General features: G+C 41.9%; 1 protein-coding gene across 3 annotated transcripts in view; it reads right to left on the bottom strand.

Annotated features, from left to right (window-relative positions):
- The window catches only part of ttc7a (tetratricopeptide repeat domain 7A), a 63,471-nt gene that overhangs the window by 35,612 nt on the left and 11,557 nt on the right, over positions 1–16,302 (bottom strand). For 2 of the 3 annotated variants that reach the window (XM_085368925.1, XM_085368922.1), the window contains 8 exons: positions 14,549–14,612; positions 14,077–14,214; positions 9,447–9,530; positions 8,754–8,858; positions 2,338–2,455; positions 655–712; positions 478–550; positions 210–370 (listed from right to left, as the gene is read on the bottom strand). In XM_085368925.1, the coding sequence (XP_085225051.1) occupies positions 210–370; positions 478–550; positions 655–712; positions 2,338–2,455; positions 8,754–8,858; positions 9,447–9,530; positions 14,077–14,214; positions 14,549–14,612 (801 nt within the window). The remainder of the gene's footprint in view (positions 1–209; positions 371–477; positions 551–654; positions 713–2,337; positions 2,456–8,753; positions 8,859–9,446; positions 9,531–14,076; positions 14,215–14,548; positions 14,613–16,302) is intronic. The other variant, XM_085368924.1, reaches the window with a different exon arrangement.

Below are 16,302 nucleotides of genomic sequence, written 5' to 3'. Positions count from 1 at the left end.
GAGCAGACACCCTATCCCTACGGAGAGGACTGGTGTTAGGATAGAACCTGGCTGCACCGCTCTCTGGAGCTCTCTTACACACACACTTAAAAAACAATCTACAAAGTGTTAGAAGTGCAGCGATCGATTGAATTATCCTCAGTCCACCAACATTTTCTGTTGCGTACGTGTGTGCATGTGTGTGTGTGGGATGGCATAGTAGGTTTTACTTGAAGTTGTCAGGGTGCTGGCCGAGGGCCAAAGTAAGGGTGTCCAGAGCATGACGGTGGTGTTTCTGGGCACTGAGCAGCAGGGTGAGCAGGTGGAGGGAGTGTAAGTCATCCCCACAGAGAGATAAAGCTGCCTGAAGGGGCTCCATAGCTGCTGATACCTGCCAGATAAACACCAAATTTGTCAAAAAGAAAAAGAAAAAAAACAAGTTTGTCAAAAAAAACAAAAAAATATGCTTCAGTATTGATTCCATTGGCTTGCTTTTACCTGGCGTACGATGGCCAGCTGCAGAGCCAGGTACATGGCAATCTGCGCATCCTGAGGGTCCAGTGAATGAGCTCTGTAGAGGGAAGACAAATAGCTCAGTGAGGGTGGACTGTTGAACTGTGTGGCTCGCTTGCGTGGCTGAAACACGTGATAGAGAATGAAACAAGCCTGACTTACTTTTTCAAAGCATTTAGTGCCTTTTTGTTGAAGTCGTTTCGGTCTGTGGTCAGAGAAGCTGCAGGAAAAATGGGAAATTTACAATTTCAGATAAAAATAAAAGCTGATGATGGACTACGGTTCAAACAAGTTAAAACAAGAGTTGGAATCAGGGGCAGTTATATGAAGGCCTGTGTCTTGACAAGTAGCTTAGACAGTCCATCATTGTTGATGTTGACTAAACTATTTCCTATTAGCCAGAAATGAGACCTACCGTATTTTTCGGACTAATAAAGCGCACTTAAAATCCTTTAATTTTCTCAAAATCGACAGTGCGCCTTATAATCCGGTGCACCGCATGTATGAATTCTGGTTGTGCTTACTGGCCTTGAACGGCGCTCAAAAATCTGTTTTAGTCAAATAATGTTTTAGTACGACTTTGGTAAGCTACGAAGCCGCACCGCCTGCCGTAGTCAGGAGCCTCGAGGAGTAATCTGGGTCCAAAACTCCGTCATATTCAGGTCCCAAAGTCAAACAAACACTGCGGTACACTGAGAGTTAAAAACTGTCTAATTTCTTTCATCTTTAATAAAATGATCAGCGTTGCTGCTTAACCAGGTGTAACAATTAAGTTTAACATCCAGGCATCCATGAAACCGGAAATTCTGAAATTTTACGGAGTTAGCAGAAAGTTAGCTCGCTATTTTTTACCTTAATATAATATACCATGTTCTGACTGAGAGATTTCTGAAACATTAAAACTTACAGCTCTGCTATCACAATAAAAGTTAACGTGGCAGGATGCTGTAAACAGATCAAACTTCAGTCGGGAGAACAAATGAGATAATCCATCCACAATACGAGGTTAGTCATTAATATACAGCAACAACATGGGAATAGAGCAGCTGTGAGATAATTCTACATTAATGGATCAATGGTACAGAAGAGGAGGAAGCAAGAAGAATGAGTTGAGTAAAGTTTGACTTATCTGACTGTTTTGTTTCGCTTAATGCGCCTTATAATCCGGTTCGCCTTATGGTCAGAAAAATACGGTAAATTGTGTCCTATGGAACAGCTCAAATTCATCGCAAGGTTTTCTAGCTAGCTGCCTTCACCTACACTTCACTTACAGTTTTGCATTATGCTGACTGACTCTCAGGTTTTAGATTGCTCCAACGCTCCATTTCGTATGAGGTCAATGAGAGCAGATAATTCACTAAGCTCAGGGCAAAGCTCTGGCTATGGACATAGTTTCCCTACACTTGTTGCTCGGTTCCTTTTTTGGGGAGCAGTTTGAAAAAAGAATACCAGGAAATAAACTTGTTTCAGAGAGTGGATGAACTGACAGGTTTTATAAAGGTCCAGTCTAATATAAGGCAAACATGAATTATTGAATCAGGCAATGCTACTCTCACAGACCCAGAATAAAAAGTCCCATAGACAGTAAGATCTAGTTAACACTTGTCGACTAAGCTATTTCCTGCTGGCAGTGGACACAATTTAAACTGTGTCCATTGGAAATCAAGTGAACCCAACATCAGCCCTGAACTCATTACAAGGTTCTGTAGCTGGCTGCCTTCTTCTTTGCATGACCACAAACTGCTGCTTTTCTCAGGGAATTCCAAACAAATGACCAGTGGTATTGTTTTTATTTTGGATAGGATGTTCTCCATATATTTCTTCAGATTGTGTGGTTAGATTTACCATCAGAGGCCTGCAGACTGCAGCAGAGTCCCAGAGCCAGGTAGGCTTTAGGCAGAAATTCTCCTGCTTCCTCCCCCATAGACACCACACTCTGGGACAGAGCCTCTGCCTCCTTGATCTGCATACACACATAAACACATTAACCTCTGAAGGATGTTAGCTGGGATGAATATGCGGCAGAGGGACGAGGAAAAACACCCAAGTTGAATCAATTTTTGGTGAAACAATAAGCTACATGGAGATTGGGCTGTTCGAAGCATCGCGCAGAACTGTCTCTTTGTCTTTGATCTCTTTGCGTAATCCCCAGCTGACTCTGTGATGTGGAGATCAGTGCTCTGTAGAAGCCATACCATCTGTTACAGTCGACTCAGTCGACTTCTTGTTCTTTTTGGGGCTTTTGTGGCTCTTTGAGACTCTGATTGCGAAGCTGGGATCAATCACATGCCTCCCTCATGGGTGAGCATGATGGATAAGACTGATAAAACTCATAAAAATAAAAATAAAAAAAATCTATATTTGCTGTGTGAATTGTGAGGTACTGTAAAGTGAGCTGAAAACTTTGCCAGTCTGTCCAGCAAAATGTGTCTGCGATGCAGTGGGGAGGGACGTGAGTTTAGTGCGAGGACAGTCCAGACAGATTTGCTTGAAGGACAGCGCAGAGTTTGCTGAAGGACACACACGCTCGCCCACACACACAGCAGTAGACTGCAGGCGGTGTGTGGCTGAGCCGAGCCGAGGTGCTCTGAGCTGAGGAAAAAGTGTGTCACTCCGTGTGAGGTATGGCTGGTGGCGGGCGGGCAGGTGGGTAGATGGGCGTGGGTGGAGGTGGGGGGGGGTAATGCCTTTGACAGCACACCAGTGCAACAGCAAGCAAACTGCTCTGACACCCCCCCCTCCGCTTCATGTCCTCCTCCTCCCTTCATCCTCCTCCTCTGTTCTCTCTCCCTTCCTCTGAATCCAGCCCTCGCTCTTTTAAAGCCTGCGCACAATAGACCAGCCGTTTACACGCGGACCCTGTCTGTGCATGTTTTAGGCAGATTATGATTTTGTTTTGTTTTTTCTCCTCCCCTTGAACAGTGTGGAGAAAGAACACGTCGCCATTGTCTGTGGAAAACCTTGAATCTGCAAAAAACTGCTCTTCAGGAATTTAGAAAAGCAGCTTTACGTGCAAGATCGAGAGTCCCACAGTTCATGGTGATGTCACTGGTTTGGGGGATTTCAGATATGTCTACAAGAAACCTACGAAAAACCACAGAAAAGAGCAAAAAATGTTAAAATACGTAACGTTGTTGGCTGCAGTAAATATCAGCCCAGACTGTCCAGTGGAGCTGATGGTGGATAACAGTGGCACATTTATGTAATGCCACACTGCACTACGACCATAGTGTCCCATTGTGATTACGGCTGTAAGCTCCTTAGTGTTTCCAGCCTGCCATGATCTCCAGCCACTGACAGATGTGCTCTCTCCATTTGCCTCTGTTAGCTCCACTTTTCTAATCTCTCTTTCTCTCTCCAACTCCCTCTCTCCCTCTACACTAAATAACACTGTTGATGTTATTTTCTCTTTTCTGCTGAGATCATGCACTGAAGGAGTATCCAAGCAGGCCCGGGATTCACAGTAGTAGTGTGTAACTGCCTGACTGACCCCAGCATTAATCCCAAATATCAGGGGTCTCGAACTCCAGGCCTCGAGGGGCCGGTGTCCTGCAGTTTTAGATCTCACCCTGGGTCAACACACCTGAATCAAATGATTAGTTCATTAACAGGCCTTCAAGACATGTTGAGGAGGTAACTTAGCCAATTAAATCTGCTGTGTTGGAATAAGGACACATCTAAAACCTGCAGGCCACCGGCCCTCGAGGTCTGGAGTTCGAGACCCCTGCCAAATATTAAGGACCCGGTGATGTCGTCTTACAACTTTTGATCAGCACATTAGATGCACTATGCAATTCTGTGACTCGATTTTATGTTATATTCTTGTAAGTACTAGCCAAAGCTGACCATGTGCAAGAAAACTGCTTCCATGGGAATTAAGAAGGTAAGCAGCAGCCAGGTGGTGCTAATCAAATGCACCTGATGAACTAATCATCAGCAAGTATGAGCATCTCTTAACACAAAGCTAAATGTTCCCAAGAGGGAAAGAAACTGCAAAAATCCCAGCAGCTACATCTCAGACTCTACAGACCTCAGCCAGCATGTTAAATGTTAAAATTCATGACAGTACAATTAGAAAAAGACTGAAGAAGTATGGCTAGTTGGAAGGTCTGCCAATTGGGTCGAGTGATGTTTTTGTGACAAAGCTAGAGCTCTGCAGCAAAAAAACTAACCACAAAAAGTCATTTTATCCCAATAATCTTAGTTTTATAATTGTTTAAAAAGCAAAGCTGTTCTGTTTTCCAACTACTTAAATCTTTTAGTAGCACTAAACCATGGGCTGTTTCAAGCATCTGACTGAGGGTGTAAAAATGTTTTTAACTGACACCCACAAAGCAGTGGAAAACTATAAAATGATATCAAATGGCTTCCAGCTTGTAATTCCCACTTTCCAAAATGGCATTAAGAAACGTCAGTTAAGGACAACTGTGAAAAGAAAGGCAAGCTCTGGAAGAACAAATTTACATGGCTGCTGGGTAGAAAGGCAACGTAAAACCCCCATATGACTGCAAATTAGCTAAAAGAAGGTTTAACTGACATGAGCGTGGTAGTGCACCATTTCACAACGCAGCTCTGACGCACAAACAAGAAACGCAAGCTCAAGTTTTCCGACTAGTCCCTATAGATTCCGGATGTGAACATCAGTAAAAATTTGGGAGGAGATCTTAAAAAGGCTGTGGTTGCAAGTCAGGCTCAAAATGTCATGATCCTGGGCCATGTTGGCCCAGTATTCTTAGTTCTCATGTATATTTGTATTCAGTTCCCTGTTTAGGCTCTGTTTCCTGAGTTGCCCTGTTGTGTTGTTCCCTGAGTGCTTTCCCTTTGTGACTCTCACCCCCTGTGTGCCCCTCTGTGTATTCATGAGCCCTCGTCCCCTTTCGTGTTTATTCCGTGTCTCCCCTGCCCGTTATGTTGGTGTTCTACTCGTGCTCTCTCTCCTCCTGTCTGAACCTCTGTACTTCCTGTTTCACCTCTCCCGTCAGTGTTGTGTTCACTCCTGCCATGTCTCGTGATTATTATCAGTGTCACCTGTGTTCCCCGTGTGCTCCCACTCCGCTCGTTAACCCTTGGTGTATTTATGTCTGCGTCTCCCTCAGTTCTGTGTCGCGTTCTCCCTCATGCTGCGTGGATTTCCCTGTGTTCCTTGGTGAGCTTTATGTTAGTTTTTCCCCAGTCTAGTTTTGTATCGCCTATCATCTTCTGTTAAGCAATAAAGCTGCCTTTTGAGTTCATCCCTTGAGTCCGTGAGTTTTTGCGATTGGGTCCTCATCCTGCCTGCCACACAGCCGTATCATGACACAAAATCTCTCTCTAAATACGTGTGAACTTGATCTTCCATTTCTGAAGTTTAAAATAAAGCAACGGTACACTAAGATTTGTTTCCTGCACGTTGTTTCATTTTAAAACTAATGAACTACGTCATTTGCTTGTGGCGTCCCACACTTTTGCATACTGTTTTGCAGGCTGGTTGTGTGACAAGCCTTTTACGCTGTCAGCATCTCTGTCAGTTATGAGCGTTCACATTATCAAGAAATAACACTCAATCACGCTAGCTGCTCCTTGCCTTGAGCTAAATGCTAATACCAGACTGCTAATATACTTACCGTGACAGTGCTGACATGCAGATGTTACCAGATGTAAAGTAAATGTTAAGCTTTGAGGGCAGATGCAGGGGTGCGTGCATGACTTCATTGAAAAGAGCTAATTAGTATGTATCAATGTAATTGCTAAATCCGTTTTAAGAAGAAGAGACGTGAAAGTCGTTGTCATGTGGCAAACAGGGCTGCTTCATTATGGCAAAAATAATAATCACAGTTATTTTGGTGAATATAGAAACCTTGATTTTTAAGATCTCCACCGTGCTTGACATGTGATATGAGGTGTTGTTGGCCAAACGTGGCGCTGTGTATCATGGCTAAACATGATCTAGACCAGGGATGTCCAACTCCAGTCCTACAGAGCTACTGTCCTGCAGCTTTTAGATGCATCTTTGTTCTGTCACACCTGAATCAAATGAATAGCTTGTTACCAGGCCTTTTCCTAACTTGATGGCATGCTGAAGAGGTAATCCAATCATTTGATTCAGCTGTGTTGGAGTAAAGATGCATCTAAAAGCTGCAGGACAGTATTTCTCTAGGATTGGAGTTGGACACTTCTGTTCCAGACGTTGTGTGGTTTGTCCAGATGCAACACAAAGCTGAGCAGTGCTGCCATGTCTTTCTCACTTCCAAGCAAGCCATACTTTTTCAATCTTTTTCCAATTTTACTCATGAACTTTAACATTGTAACTGTAGAGTTTATGATGTTTATGGTTGAAATTTCTCTGCAGATTCCTCCTTGGTATTGAGTTAACACACACCTGAATGGTCAAAACCATCAATTGCTGCTAATTACCCTTTTAATTCCTATGGGTCCAATATGGTTGTACTTGGTTTTTCACTTAGTTTGCTGCTTTTGAATTTTGCATTGGTTTTGATAATCAAATAATAGCATTGTGTATGTCATGTTTTACTTTTATTACCATGTGTAGATGTGATTTGCAAAACAAAAAGTTCAAAAAGTAGGACCGAAATGAGAGAACAGTCAATGTAACAATAAATCAGTCATACTGTGTTTCATTAATGCAAATTTCTTTTGATGTTTATATTGGAAATCCTGGACACAGGATGTATGAGGATATATTTGCTATTCTGCATCTCTGTGTCACTTCTTTATAGTTAATGGCATAATTTCCAGCACACTGCAAAACAGACAAGGAAAACAGCTCCACCTACAGAAATGTGTATATATAGTAAATTTACACCACAACATGTGTGCCTGGGAAATTTAGTCCAAACATCGCAGCGAAAGTCAAACAACTTAAACATTTTTTAAAAATATAATAATTATGACTATATAACTGGCAAGTCTTACAGATCTGCCCCTAAAAGTACATGTCATGCCAACAAAGGAAATCATCAGCATTCTAATCAAAGCATTTTTCAACCATTTTTTTTAAGTTCTCTTTCCTTTATTTAAGCATTGAATAGATTTTATCTATCAACTGATCAGAAGCATAGACATCTGTTAAGTAAAGTACAGGCTCTTGGTAAATGCATTGAGGAAATCAATGACTGGTTGTGCCACAATTTTCTCCAGCTAAACAAAAACAAAACTGAGGTAATAGTCTTTGGTGCCAAAGAAAAACGATTACAGGTCACCAGAGAACTTCAATCTATACACCTAAAAACCACAAACCAGGTGAGATATTTGGGTGTAGTGATGGATGCAGACCTAAACTTAGAAAAACACATTAAGACAATAACAAAATCAGCTTACTATCACCTCAAGAATATATCAAGGATAAAAGATCTGATGTCTCAACAGGACCTGGAAAAACTAGTCCATGCATTCATCTTTAGTAGGCTTGATTACTGTAACAGCATCTTTACAGGTCTACCTAAAAAATCAGTCAGACAACTACAGCTCATTCAGAACTCTGCTGCTCGAGTCCTCACTAAGACCAAAAAAGTGGACCACATCAGTCCAGCTCTGAGGTCTTTACACTGGCTGCCTGTCCGTCAGAGGATAGACTTTAAAGTTCTGATGCTGGTCTATAAAGCTCTGAATGGTTTAGGACCAAAATACATCAGTGACCTCCTGACCCAGTATGAACCTTCCAGATCCCTCAGGTCATCTGGATCCGGTTTTTTATCAGTTCCCAGAGTCAGAACCAGACACAGAGAAGCTGCATTCAGCTTTTATGCTCCATATATCTGAAACAAACTCCCAGAAAGCCTCAGATCAGCTGAAACACTCAGTTTATTTAAATCCAGGTTGAAGACTCACCTGTTCTCAGCTGCATTTGAATAAAGCACCAAATCCACACTTTAAGCTTAAATTTCAAAACTTATATTTTAACTACTGATTTTATCTAGTGTTCTGATTTTATCTGTTTTGATTTTATATACTGTTTTTTTTTGTTTATTTGTTTTTTAAATAAATTTTAAATCATGCTTTTTATTTGTTTTTGTTTTTAATGTCTCTGTAAAGCACTTTGAATCACCTTGTTGTTGAATTGTGCTATATATATATATATATATATATATATATATATATATAAACTTGCCTTGCCTAAAGCTCTTTGCCTGAATGAGCTGCAGACCAATCATGCTTCCGCAAGTAGCAGCTGCATAAAGCCAAATTAGCCAGAAATTATTTGAAAGTATTTAAGTTGAAGTTTTTCCCCCTTTTTTGCAAGTAGATGTTACGTGTGTAATTACCCAATGCAGCTGATCAATGCAGACTTTAGCAGCCAACAAGGGCAACGAAGGGTCTTTTGGTCTCATCCTGGCACACTCTTTAAATACAGATACAGCACCAACCCCCTGAAACGCACACACACATACACGGAAATGTCAATGACAAATTGTGATTAATGAGCAAACAGCAGCCACTTATCATTCAGCCACAGATGACATGGATCGCTTTTGAGCGACTGTATCAAACATACATTAACTGTCCTCACGCAGTCCTAATAGACCCATTTAGACACATGGTCACTTAATACATGTAGGTCAATCATTAATGGACCACGTGCACATGCGTGAGCACATGTGCGCGTGCACGCCCGCGGGCCCTAAATAGAAGCAGATCTGACAACACTGAGGCGGTCCCTCTCCTTCTAGGGAGCAGCCTATTTCTAGATCTCACCATTGATCTGCTGTCACTTTATCATGCAATCCACATCAATTTTTCTGTCACACGCATGGCTCTGTGCGCACACACACGCAGACACAGACACTTAGAGACTGAAAGAGCACTGTGAGGTATTCTGAGGACTCCCATTTAAAAAATGTGCCTTTTTAAGATTACATTTCATTACCATGAATACCTAGATAGATAGACTAGATAGAAGATAGCTATCTCCTTTGGGTGTGATGTGGTGTTTGATTTAAATGGAGAAATGAGCTCACTTTCCGGGCGGCCATGAGTGACAGGCCCAACTGGTGCCACAGGTGAAACTCGTTGAATGAAAACTTCATGGCTCGTTCCAGACACTGCGAGGAGAAAAACAAATACACAAACATGTTTAAGTTATGAAACTTTGTACAAGTAGAGTGCGCCGATAAGAGTGGATGGTTCGGTGTGGACATTAAGCTTTTTGTTTTCCTTTACAGTCACAAAGCTGAATGGCCAGTGTTCGTAGTCACATTCCTCTCGCTCAAAATCGATTGTCAGTCAGCGCTCACCACCCACTCTGTGCTGTTTCAGTACATAATGATGTGAGTGATGTGTGTGTGGACAAGCACAGGATGGCGTGGAGCGCCGCTCAGTCAGATGTTGTCAGTCATGCAGAAGCGAGCTACATCAAGAAAAAAGGTCTGCCAAGTAGTAGGATTAAAAAATGTGCACTTATTAGAAAGGTTGCACACAAAGTAACATGCAGACAAAGATGCCATGCTGAATAGAGCAAAGGCACACAATACCAACCTCTGTAGGATTTAATTGAATAAGAGAGTGTGGAATATGTAGCTAATTGTAGTCGTGAATGGGCTCTGTATTTTCTAACATGAACTGAAGCGTGTAAGAAATGTAATGGTTCACTGCAGGTCTTTATGAAGCTATATGAAGCTGCAACTGTCTCTGCTGCTACTGGCAGTATTGCTGACCCTTGTTAACCCAGCTAAATCAGGCCCCAAACCATTACAAATCCCTACTTAACCTCTGTTTAGAAGGGTTAATATATAGAGCTCGAAGTAAGCTTCAGCCAAATTGTAATAACAGAGGTTAAAAGATACAAGTGCGTTGTCTCCTACTGTACAGTACTTTGAGCTGCACCATATATAACTGTTGTATCAACTGGACTAAATGCTTACAGTTTTGCACTATTAACAAACAATGGAATGACAATTAGCCCTGTGATAGATGTGTCAGCTGAGACATATGTGTTTAAGAAAATTGATGGAATTAATTTAATTAGATATTATTAATTGATAACTTTTTCTAAAAACTGGTTCAAGAACCACCTATGAACAGTGTTTGCAAGGATGCCACTTGTTTTAAGGATATAGTAAGTAATTTTCTGAATTATGTAACGGAAAAAAATAAAATTGTGTTCATTCATTAGTGTGAAATTATGTCTTCCAACAGCAACTTCCAACCACTTACGTAACTACACCTTATAAATATCACAAATAGCTTTTAAATCTTTTAAACTATAATGACCATCTAATAAATGCACAGCTATGTTTTCATCATCGTTTTCTCATTATGTCTTCCTCCACTTCCACTTCATCCTCTTCCTCCTCACTTCAACCCACCACATGAAATTCACCTTATGCCTGAAGTCAGGGAACATGCAAAAACATTACTATTTATTCCCGATATCGTTGCAGTTACTCCTAGATATTGTCAGGCTGGCTAAACAAGAAACAACAGTTGGTTAAAAGCTAACAATATGCAGGCTAATATTAGGCTTGAGTATCCTAAAAATCGCTTGATTACATTCCCACATCGTATGAGTTTATTTACTAAACATCACTAAGAGTCCAACAATGTTCAATTAACTTCAAAGAAAGTTTCACTAACAGCGGCTAACAGCTAAAACAGCAGCTAAAACAGTGGCTTACAGCGGCTAAAACAGCAGCTAACAGCAGCTAAAACAGCGGCTAAAACAGCAGGTCTTACTGACAGAAAAGTTCAGGATATCCTCAGTAACTCTCTTTAGCATCGCTGTCATCAGACAGTCATATTTAAAAGTGGGATAAACAGCGGTCTAACAACAGACACTCACTATAGATGAATGATGACTAAAGTTGTTTGGATTACAGCAACCACCAGAATTATGCACTTGAACTGGGAGGGGTAAGAAAACCGAATTCAGCTGACTGCAGTCTTCAAGCTTCTATCGGTGAGATTTTACACGGTGTACCTTTAAAGAGTGCACAAGTAGGCAGGTGGGGGGTGGGAGGTTTAAATTATACAACATTGATTCTGGAAACTACAGTTCATGTTTGGTTTCATAATCAGGCCAAAACTACATGACTGGGTTAATGACAATGTTTGGGTGGGTTAAGGTAAAATTTGACAAGCTGACTATCACATAGAGACACCTTACAGGTGAGAAACCAGCTGTGTCGACTAAAGGGCAGCATTTGAAGCCCTGAGACTGACCAAACATCTATCCATCTGTCCATCCAGACATCCTGTTAACTAGAGAGATGGACCCTATCCCAGCTGACTTTGGGTGAGAGGGTGGGGTACTCCCAGGTCACTAGTCCATCCCAGTGGGTATAATTCATAAAATGATTATTTCCTGTTTGAAAAACTGACATAAATAAACATAAATTATGACATCACCAGTGATTAGTGTGAATTATTAATTACTAGAGTTTAAATTTTAAAAATAAAATTTACTAAAGTTTAATTAAGTTTATTAGCAATAGTCCTTTTAAAGTTTTTCAGTCAGGTGCTTATGTTATAATGAAAGTGTTTCTGCTACTACTCACAGTGGACATTAGGAGACATAACAGTGCTGTAAGCAGGAAAAACACGTTAGACCTTATATAAAACTAAGATGGAGCTGCGGCACATACTTGACAGATTAAAGGGATATCATTCAGTTTCACTTGCTGGGCCCACGTCTTCATTTGAGGTTTGATAGCGTTTTAGTAGATAAAGGTGAATGGCTTGGGCATGAATTGAGCTGCGGTTTGGGGAAGGCCTTGAAGGGGACTGGCCGCGGCTCCCGGGCCTGGCAGATCCTCGTGTACTAAATATAAGTGAAGAAGTTAAAGAATTAAAAGGGGAGTGAGGGAGGGGCATGTAAACAAGAACGAACAGCTTGTAGAACTGGGGGAACCTATATAGATGAGAACCGGAAGGAGCATGTTTGGGGGCGTGGTCCCGCTTCTGAAATTCAGATACTTTATTTCCAATTATTTAGTACAACATTTGCCTTTTTTCCTCTCCTCCACAGCTCAAGACTGAAATACTGTTTGGAGACACGCAAAGAGTGGAACTTTTCAACTCAGGTTACTAAGTTACTGTCACGATCTGCGGGAGCAGACTGTGTGAGCTGTGAATTGTGGACCCAAACGCAGATACAAAGGGAGGCGGAGCTTGACTTAAGTTTCAAACGGAAAACAAGCCTTTATCATGGCTGATTACAAGAAGGCAAAACAAAGCAACAAGGACAGTAGCGAAACTAAACTAGAACGTAAACTGGGAAAACGAAAAACTATGAAAACTGTGACTCAACTCTAAGAACTATGAGAAGACGTGAGGGAGGTAACACAGACGACCTGGCAAAGACAGAATGAAAACACACAGACTAAATACACACAGGAGGTAATCAGGGGAAGTGGAAACATATGGAGAAACAGCTGACAAAAATGAACATCATGACGCCACAGGGAAAAGTAGCACTAAGCACGATGAACATATAAACAAGACTTTCAAAGTAAAACAGGAAACATGATGGGACACAGACATGACACGAACTTGATAACATGAGCCACGCAGAAACACACGAAGGGCGAAGGGGACTTAAACACAGGGGATGAAGACACAAGGGGAATCTGATGATAACTATAACAAGGCAACGTAGGCAAAATAGACATGAGCACATAAACAATGAATATCAAAATATAAGAAAATGAAAAAACACAGGGTTACGACCCAGGACTGTGACAGTTTGTGCTTCAGACAAACATTCTGTGCACAAAATGAGAACCGTGACCTTTGACTCTGACTTCCACTGACAGGAAGGGTATTGAACTGAACTGGAATGCGTACAAGAGTAAACTAGCTCTAGAGATTTATGTTTTTTAAATGCATCAGTGGTAAGATAAAATCTTTACAGTATATGAATAAGAGATAACGTTTATATTCCTTAGTATTACTACTTTGATAGACAAGTCTTTGGAATAGGTTGCTTATTTTCCTTTTCCTTGAATATGAAGGGAAAGCATAACAATAATATGAATTCCTGGTATGAAATTAAAACATGATTTCTTACCACAGAGACACCATGGACTGACTGATGCTACAGTAAGGATGCAATCAGTCTTATTCATGACGTCAAAGATGGAATGTATTGACTGGCTGACACCTGATTTTAAATAAATGGCCCATGCAGGCCTCATACATCAGCAAATTGATCCACTGGTGTAGGTGGAACTACCTCAGCGTGTGTGGTCTCCCATATGCTATATATGAATCAGTGAGACTTGTGGACAAACCTAATTTGAGACAACCCCGCTAACCTCCGCCTCTTAAACTTCCCACATCTGGGTAGAAAGTCACACTGGGGGGGGGGGACAGTTTAAACAAAAAATGAGAAAATGGAGGAGGAATTCAAAGCCAGAAGAAGAACTAGAAAAGAACAGGCAGTGTGGGGGATGGTGAGAGATGAAGAAAAGACTGAGAGGCAGTGAGAGAAAAAGACACATAATCCCTGTGCTCCAAGTGATAAGGACATTCATTAAAAAGTTTGGCAAAGGCAAAGCTCTCACTAACACATCTCATCTCTCCCTCTTTTGCTCGCCTCCCCTTAGACCTCCAGCATAGTGTGCGTCTGCATGCGTGCGTGTGTCAGAACACCTCAGAGAGCATGGCGTACTGCCCCCTCCTGACCATGCCGATGGTGAGCAGGTCATAGACTGAGGTGGCGTCCTGCAGACTGGTCTTGCGAGCCTCAGCCTGATCCGGCAGACAACTGATCACCGCGTCACCGCTGGCCTGGATAAAGAGAGACGTGGGATGAGGAAGACGAGGAAGCAAGGAAAGGTGGATGTGTGTGTGCGTGTTTACATATCTTTGTGGGGACCAAAACTGGAATTTTACCAAGCTTATGGGGACCAGCAGCCCTAATGGGGACAAAATCCCGGTCCCCACGAGTTTGACTCAAAATGTGGTTTTAGTGTCGGGGTTACAGTTAGGTCACGGTTAGGTTTAGGCTTTCATTTTGGATGGTTAGCATTATGTCAATGAGGTGTCCCCACAAATATATGAAAACGAATGTGTGCGTGTGTGTGTGTTGTGGTTTGTGTGTGTGTGTGTGAGAGCATCTCACCATGGATTCTGTGATGAGTAGCAGCAAAATGGCCTCCTCCACCACGTCCTGAGGACAGAAGCAACTGCCAGGACACAGAAAGCCGGAAATAGTACCAAGAATGGGAATTTTATCCCTCTCTCACTCACACACACACACATCCAGAAGTACACTGGTGTGAGTGTCACGTTTCTGTCTCACCTGTGGAGCTGTAACATAATACAGACCACCCTGGATATATCACTATACAGTAGTATCTCAGATGTCTCTCGCTCTCTCTCTCTCTCTCAAACACACACTCTTTGGGTCTTACACTTTTCCTTCTATTCATCACTTTCTTTGCCCCTCTCATCAACTCCGTGTCCTTTTAAAGGACACGTTTACCAGACACCACAGAGGCCTTTTCAGGAGGCAACTGATAACAAAAGCCACGAACAATGCCGAAGCACAGCCTGTTTCTCCTGTTCCTCCTCTCTCCTTCAAATCTCAGACATGGATTTAGATCTTCACTTATGATAGTGTGGGCTAGCTTAGTCATGTTGCGGTGACTAAGTATGGCTTGCAGGGCCCGAGCAACAAGCGCAGGATTCCTTTGCAAAGAGGGCAGAAACTAGACAACTATGTGGTGATCATTGTTGTGTGCTGTTGCACATAACCAGTTTGTCCTGTCGGGGCTGGCCAAGGGTTTCTTCTGCCTTCTGCCGTTACGCTACGCTGACATGTTATGTTATATAAGCACTATGTTCAAAGAACCGCCCTATAGCACAGATAAAACAGCAGCCTGCTTTCTGGTGTCAGAAATGAACTAATGAATGAACTGAAGTCTGGCTTCGCTCTGAGCCCTTTAACCTCCTCTAAAGCAGGTTTTCAGCCAGTGTTAATTAAGCCTGGGATGTGATGACCTCTAGTGGCATTCTAGTGGTTTCTCCAGGACAGAGCTGAACCACAGGCGCAGTGAAAACCACCCGAATCAGCTTCAGACATCACAGACGACCTGAAAGACCGTGTGATTTGTTTTGTTTCTCCAGACAAAACCTGTTTAAAAGTTCAACCTTCAGCTAAACTATTGACAAGTAATAGTTCTTCTTTAACTCCGATGCTTATGTTTTGTTACAAATCAGGTTAATTTTGTTAGGAAACAAAAAAAGCAAATTTATCTCACAATCTATAAAGAATATAGACCGTCCCTCCCAGCCCCAGAAAAGAGAAAATAGAGCAGCCTCTGGGAAAGTAACAAAGGAGGGAACCCATGACTGATGGACATGTTGTGTTTACAGAAGAGACAAAAATAGCAAAATCCCATCACAGGCATCACATTATTAAGAACAATATTGTTTTTTGGGGGCCATCTTAATGGTGTCCAACCAAAAAACTATTTTCTTGTTTCACATTTGTCTCTAATAGACTGGCAGCCAGCCCAGCATGTACCCCACCTCCCTCCAAATGACAGCTGGGATAGACTCCAGCCCTCCCAGATCCTGAAATTGGATCAGTGGTTAAGAAAATGGATGGAAGGGAAATTCATCTTAGTGTTGCTAAGTCAGTGGACATGGGAGTTAATGTAGGTTGTCATGCAGCAGGTCAACACTCGGGTCAAACTGCAGTAAGCACCAAGGTCTTAACAGGAGGGTAATTTAGACAAAAGAGATACTCGTGGGCTCAAAGTACTAAAGCGACACTCCTTAGTGAGATAATCTTTGTCCACTATTGTCAGCTGATACGGTGAAGTAACTAACACCATCATAGCAGTCATGTATAGCTTTATAAGCTAAATA

The sequence above is a fragment of the Diplotaxodon limnothrissa genome, linkage group LG13 (genome assembly GCF_057381915.1).
Source record: "Diplotaxodon limnothrissa isolate DT_005_m linkage group LG13, D_limnothrissa_male_GT1.1, whole genome shotgun sequence".
Classification (NCBI taxonomy): Eukaryota; Metazoa; Chordata; class Actinopteri; order Cichliformes; family Cichlidae; genus Diplotaxodon; species Diplotaxodon limnothrissa.
The sequence above is the reverse complement of the archived record's forward strand: the minus strand, read 5'-3'. Positions and strand labels throughout refer to the sequence as shown.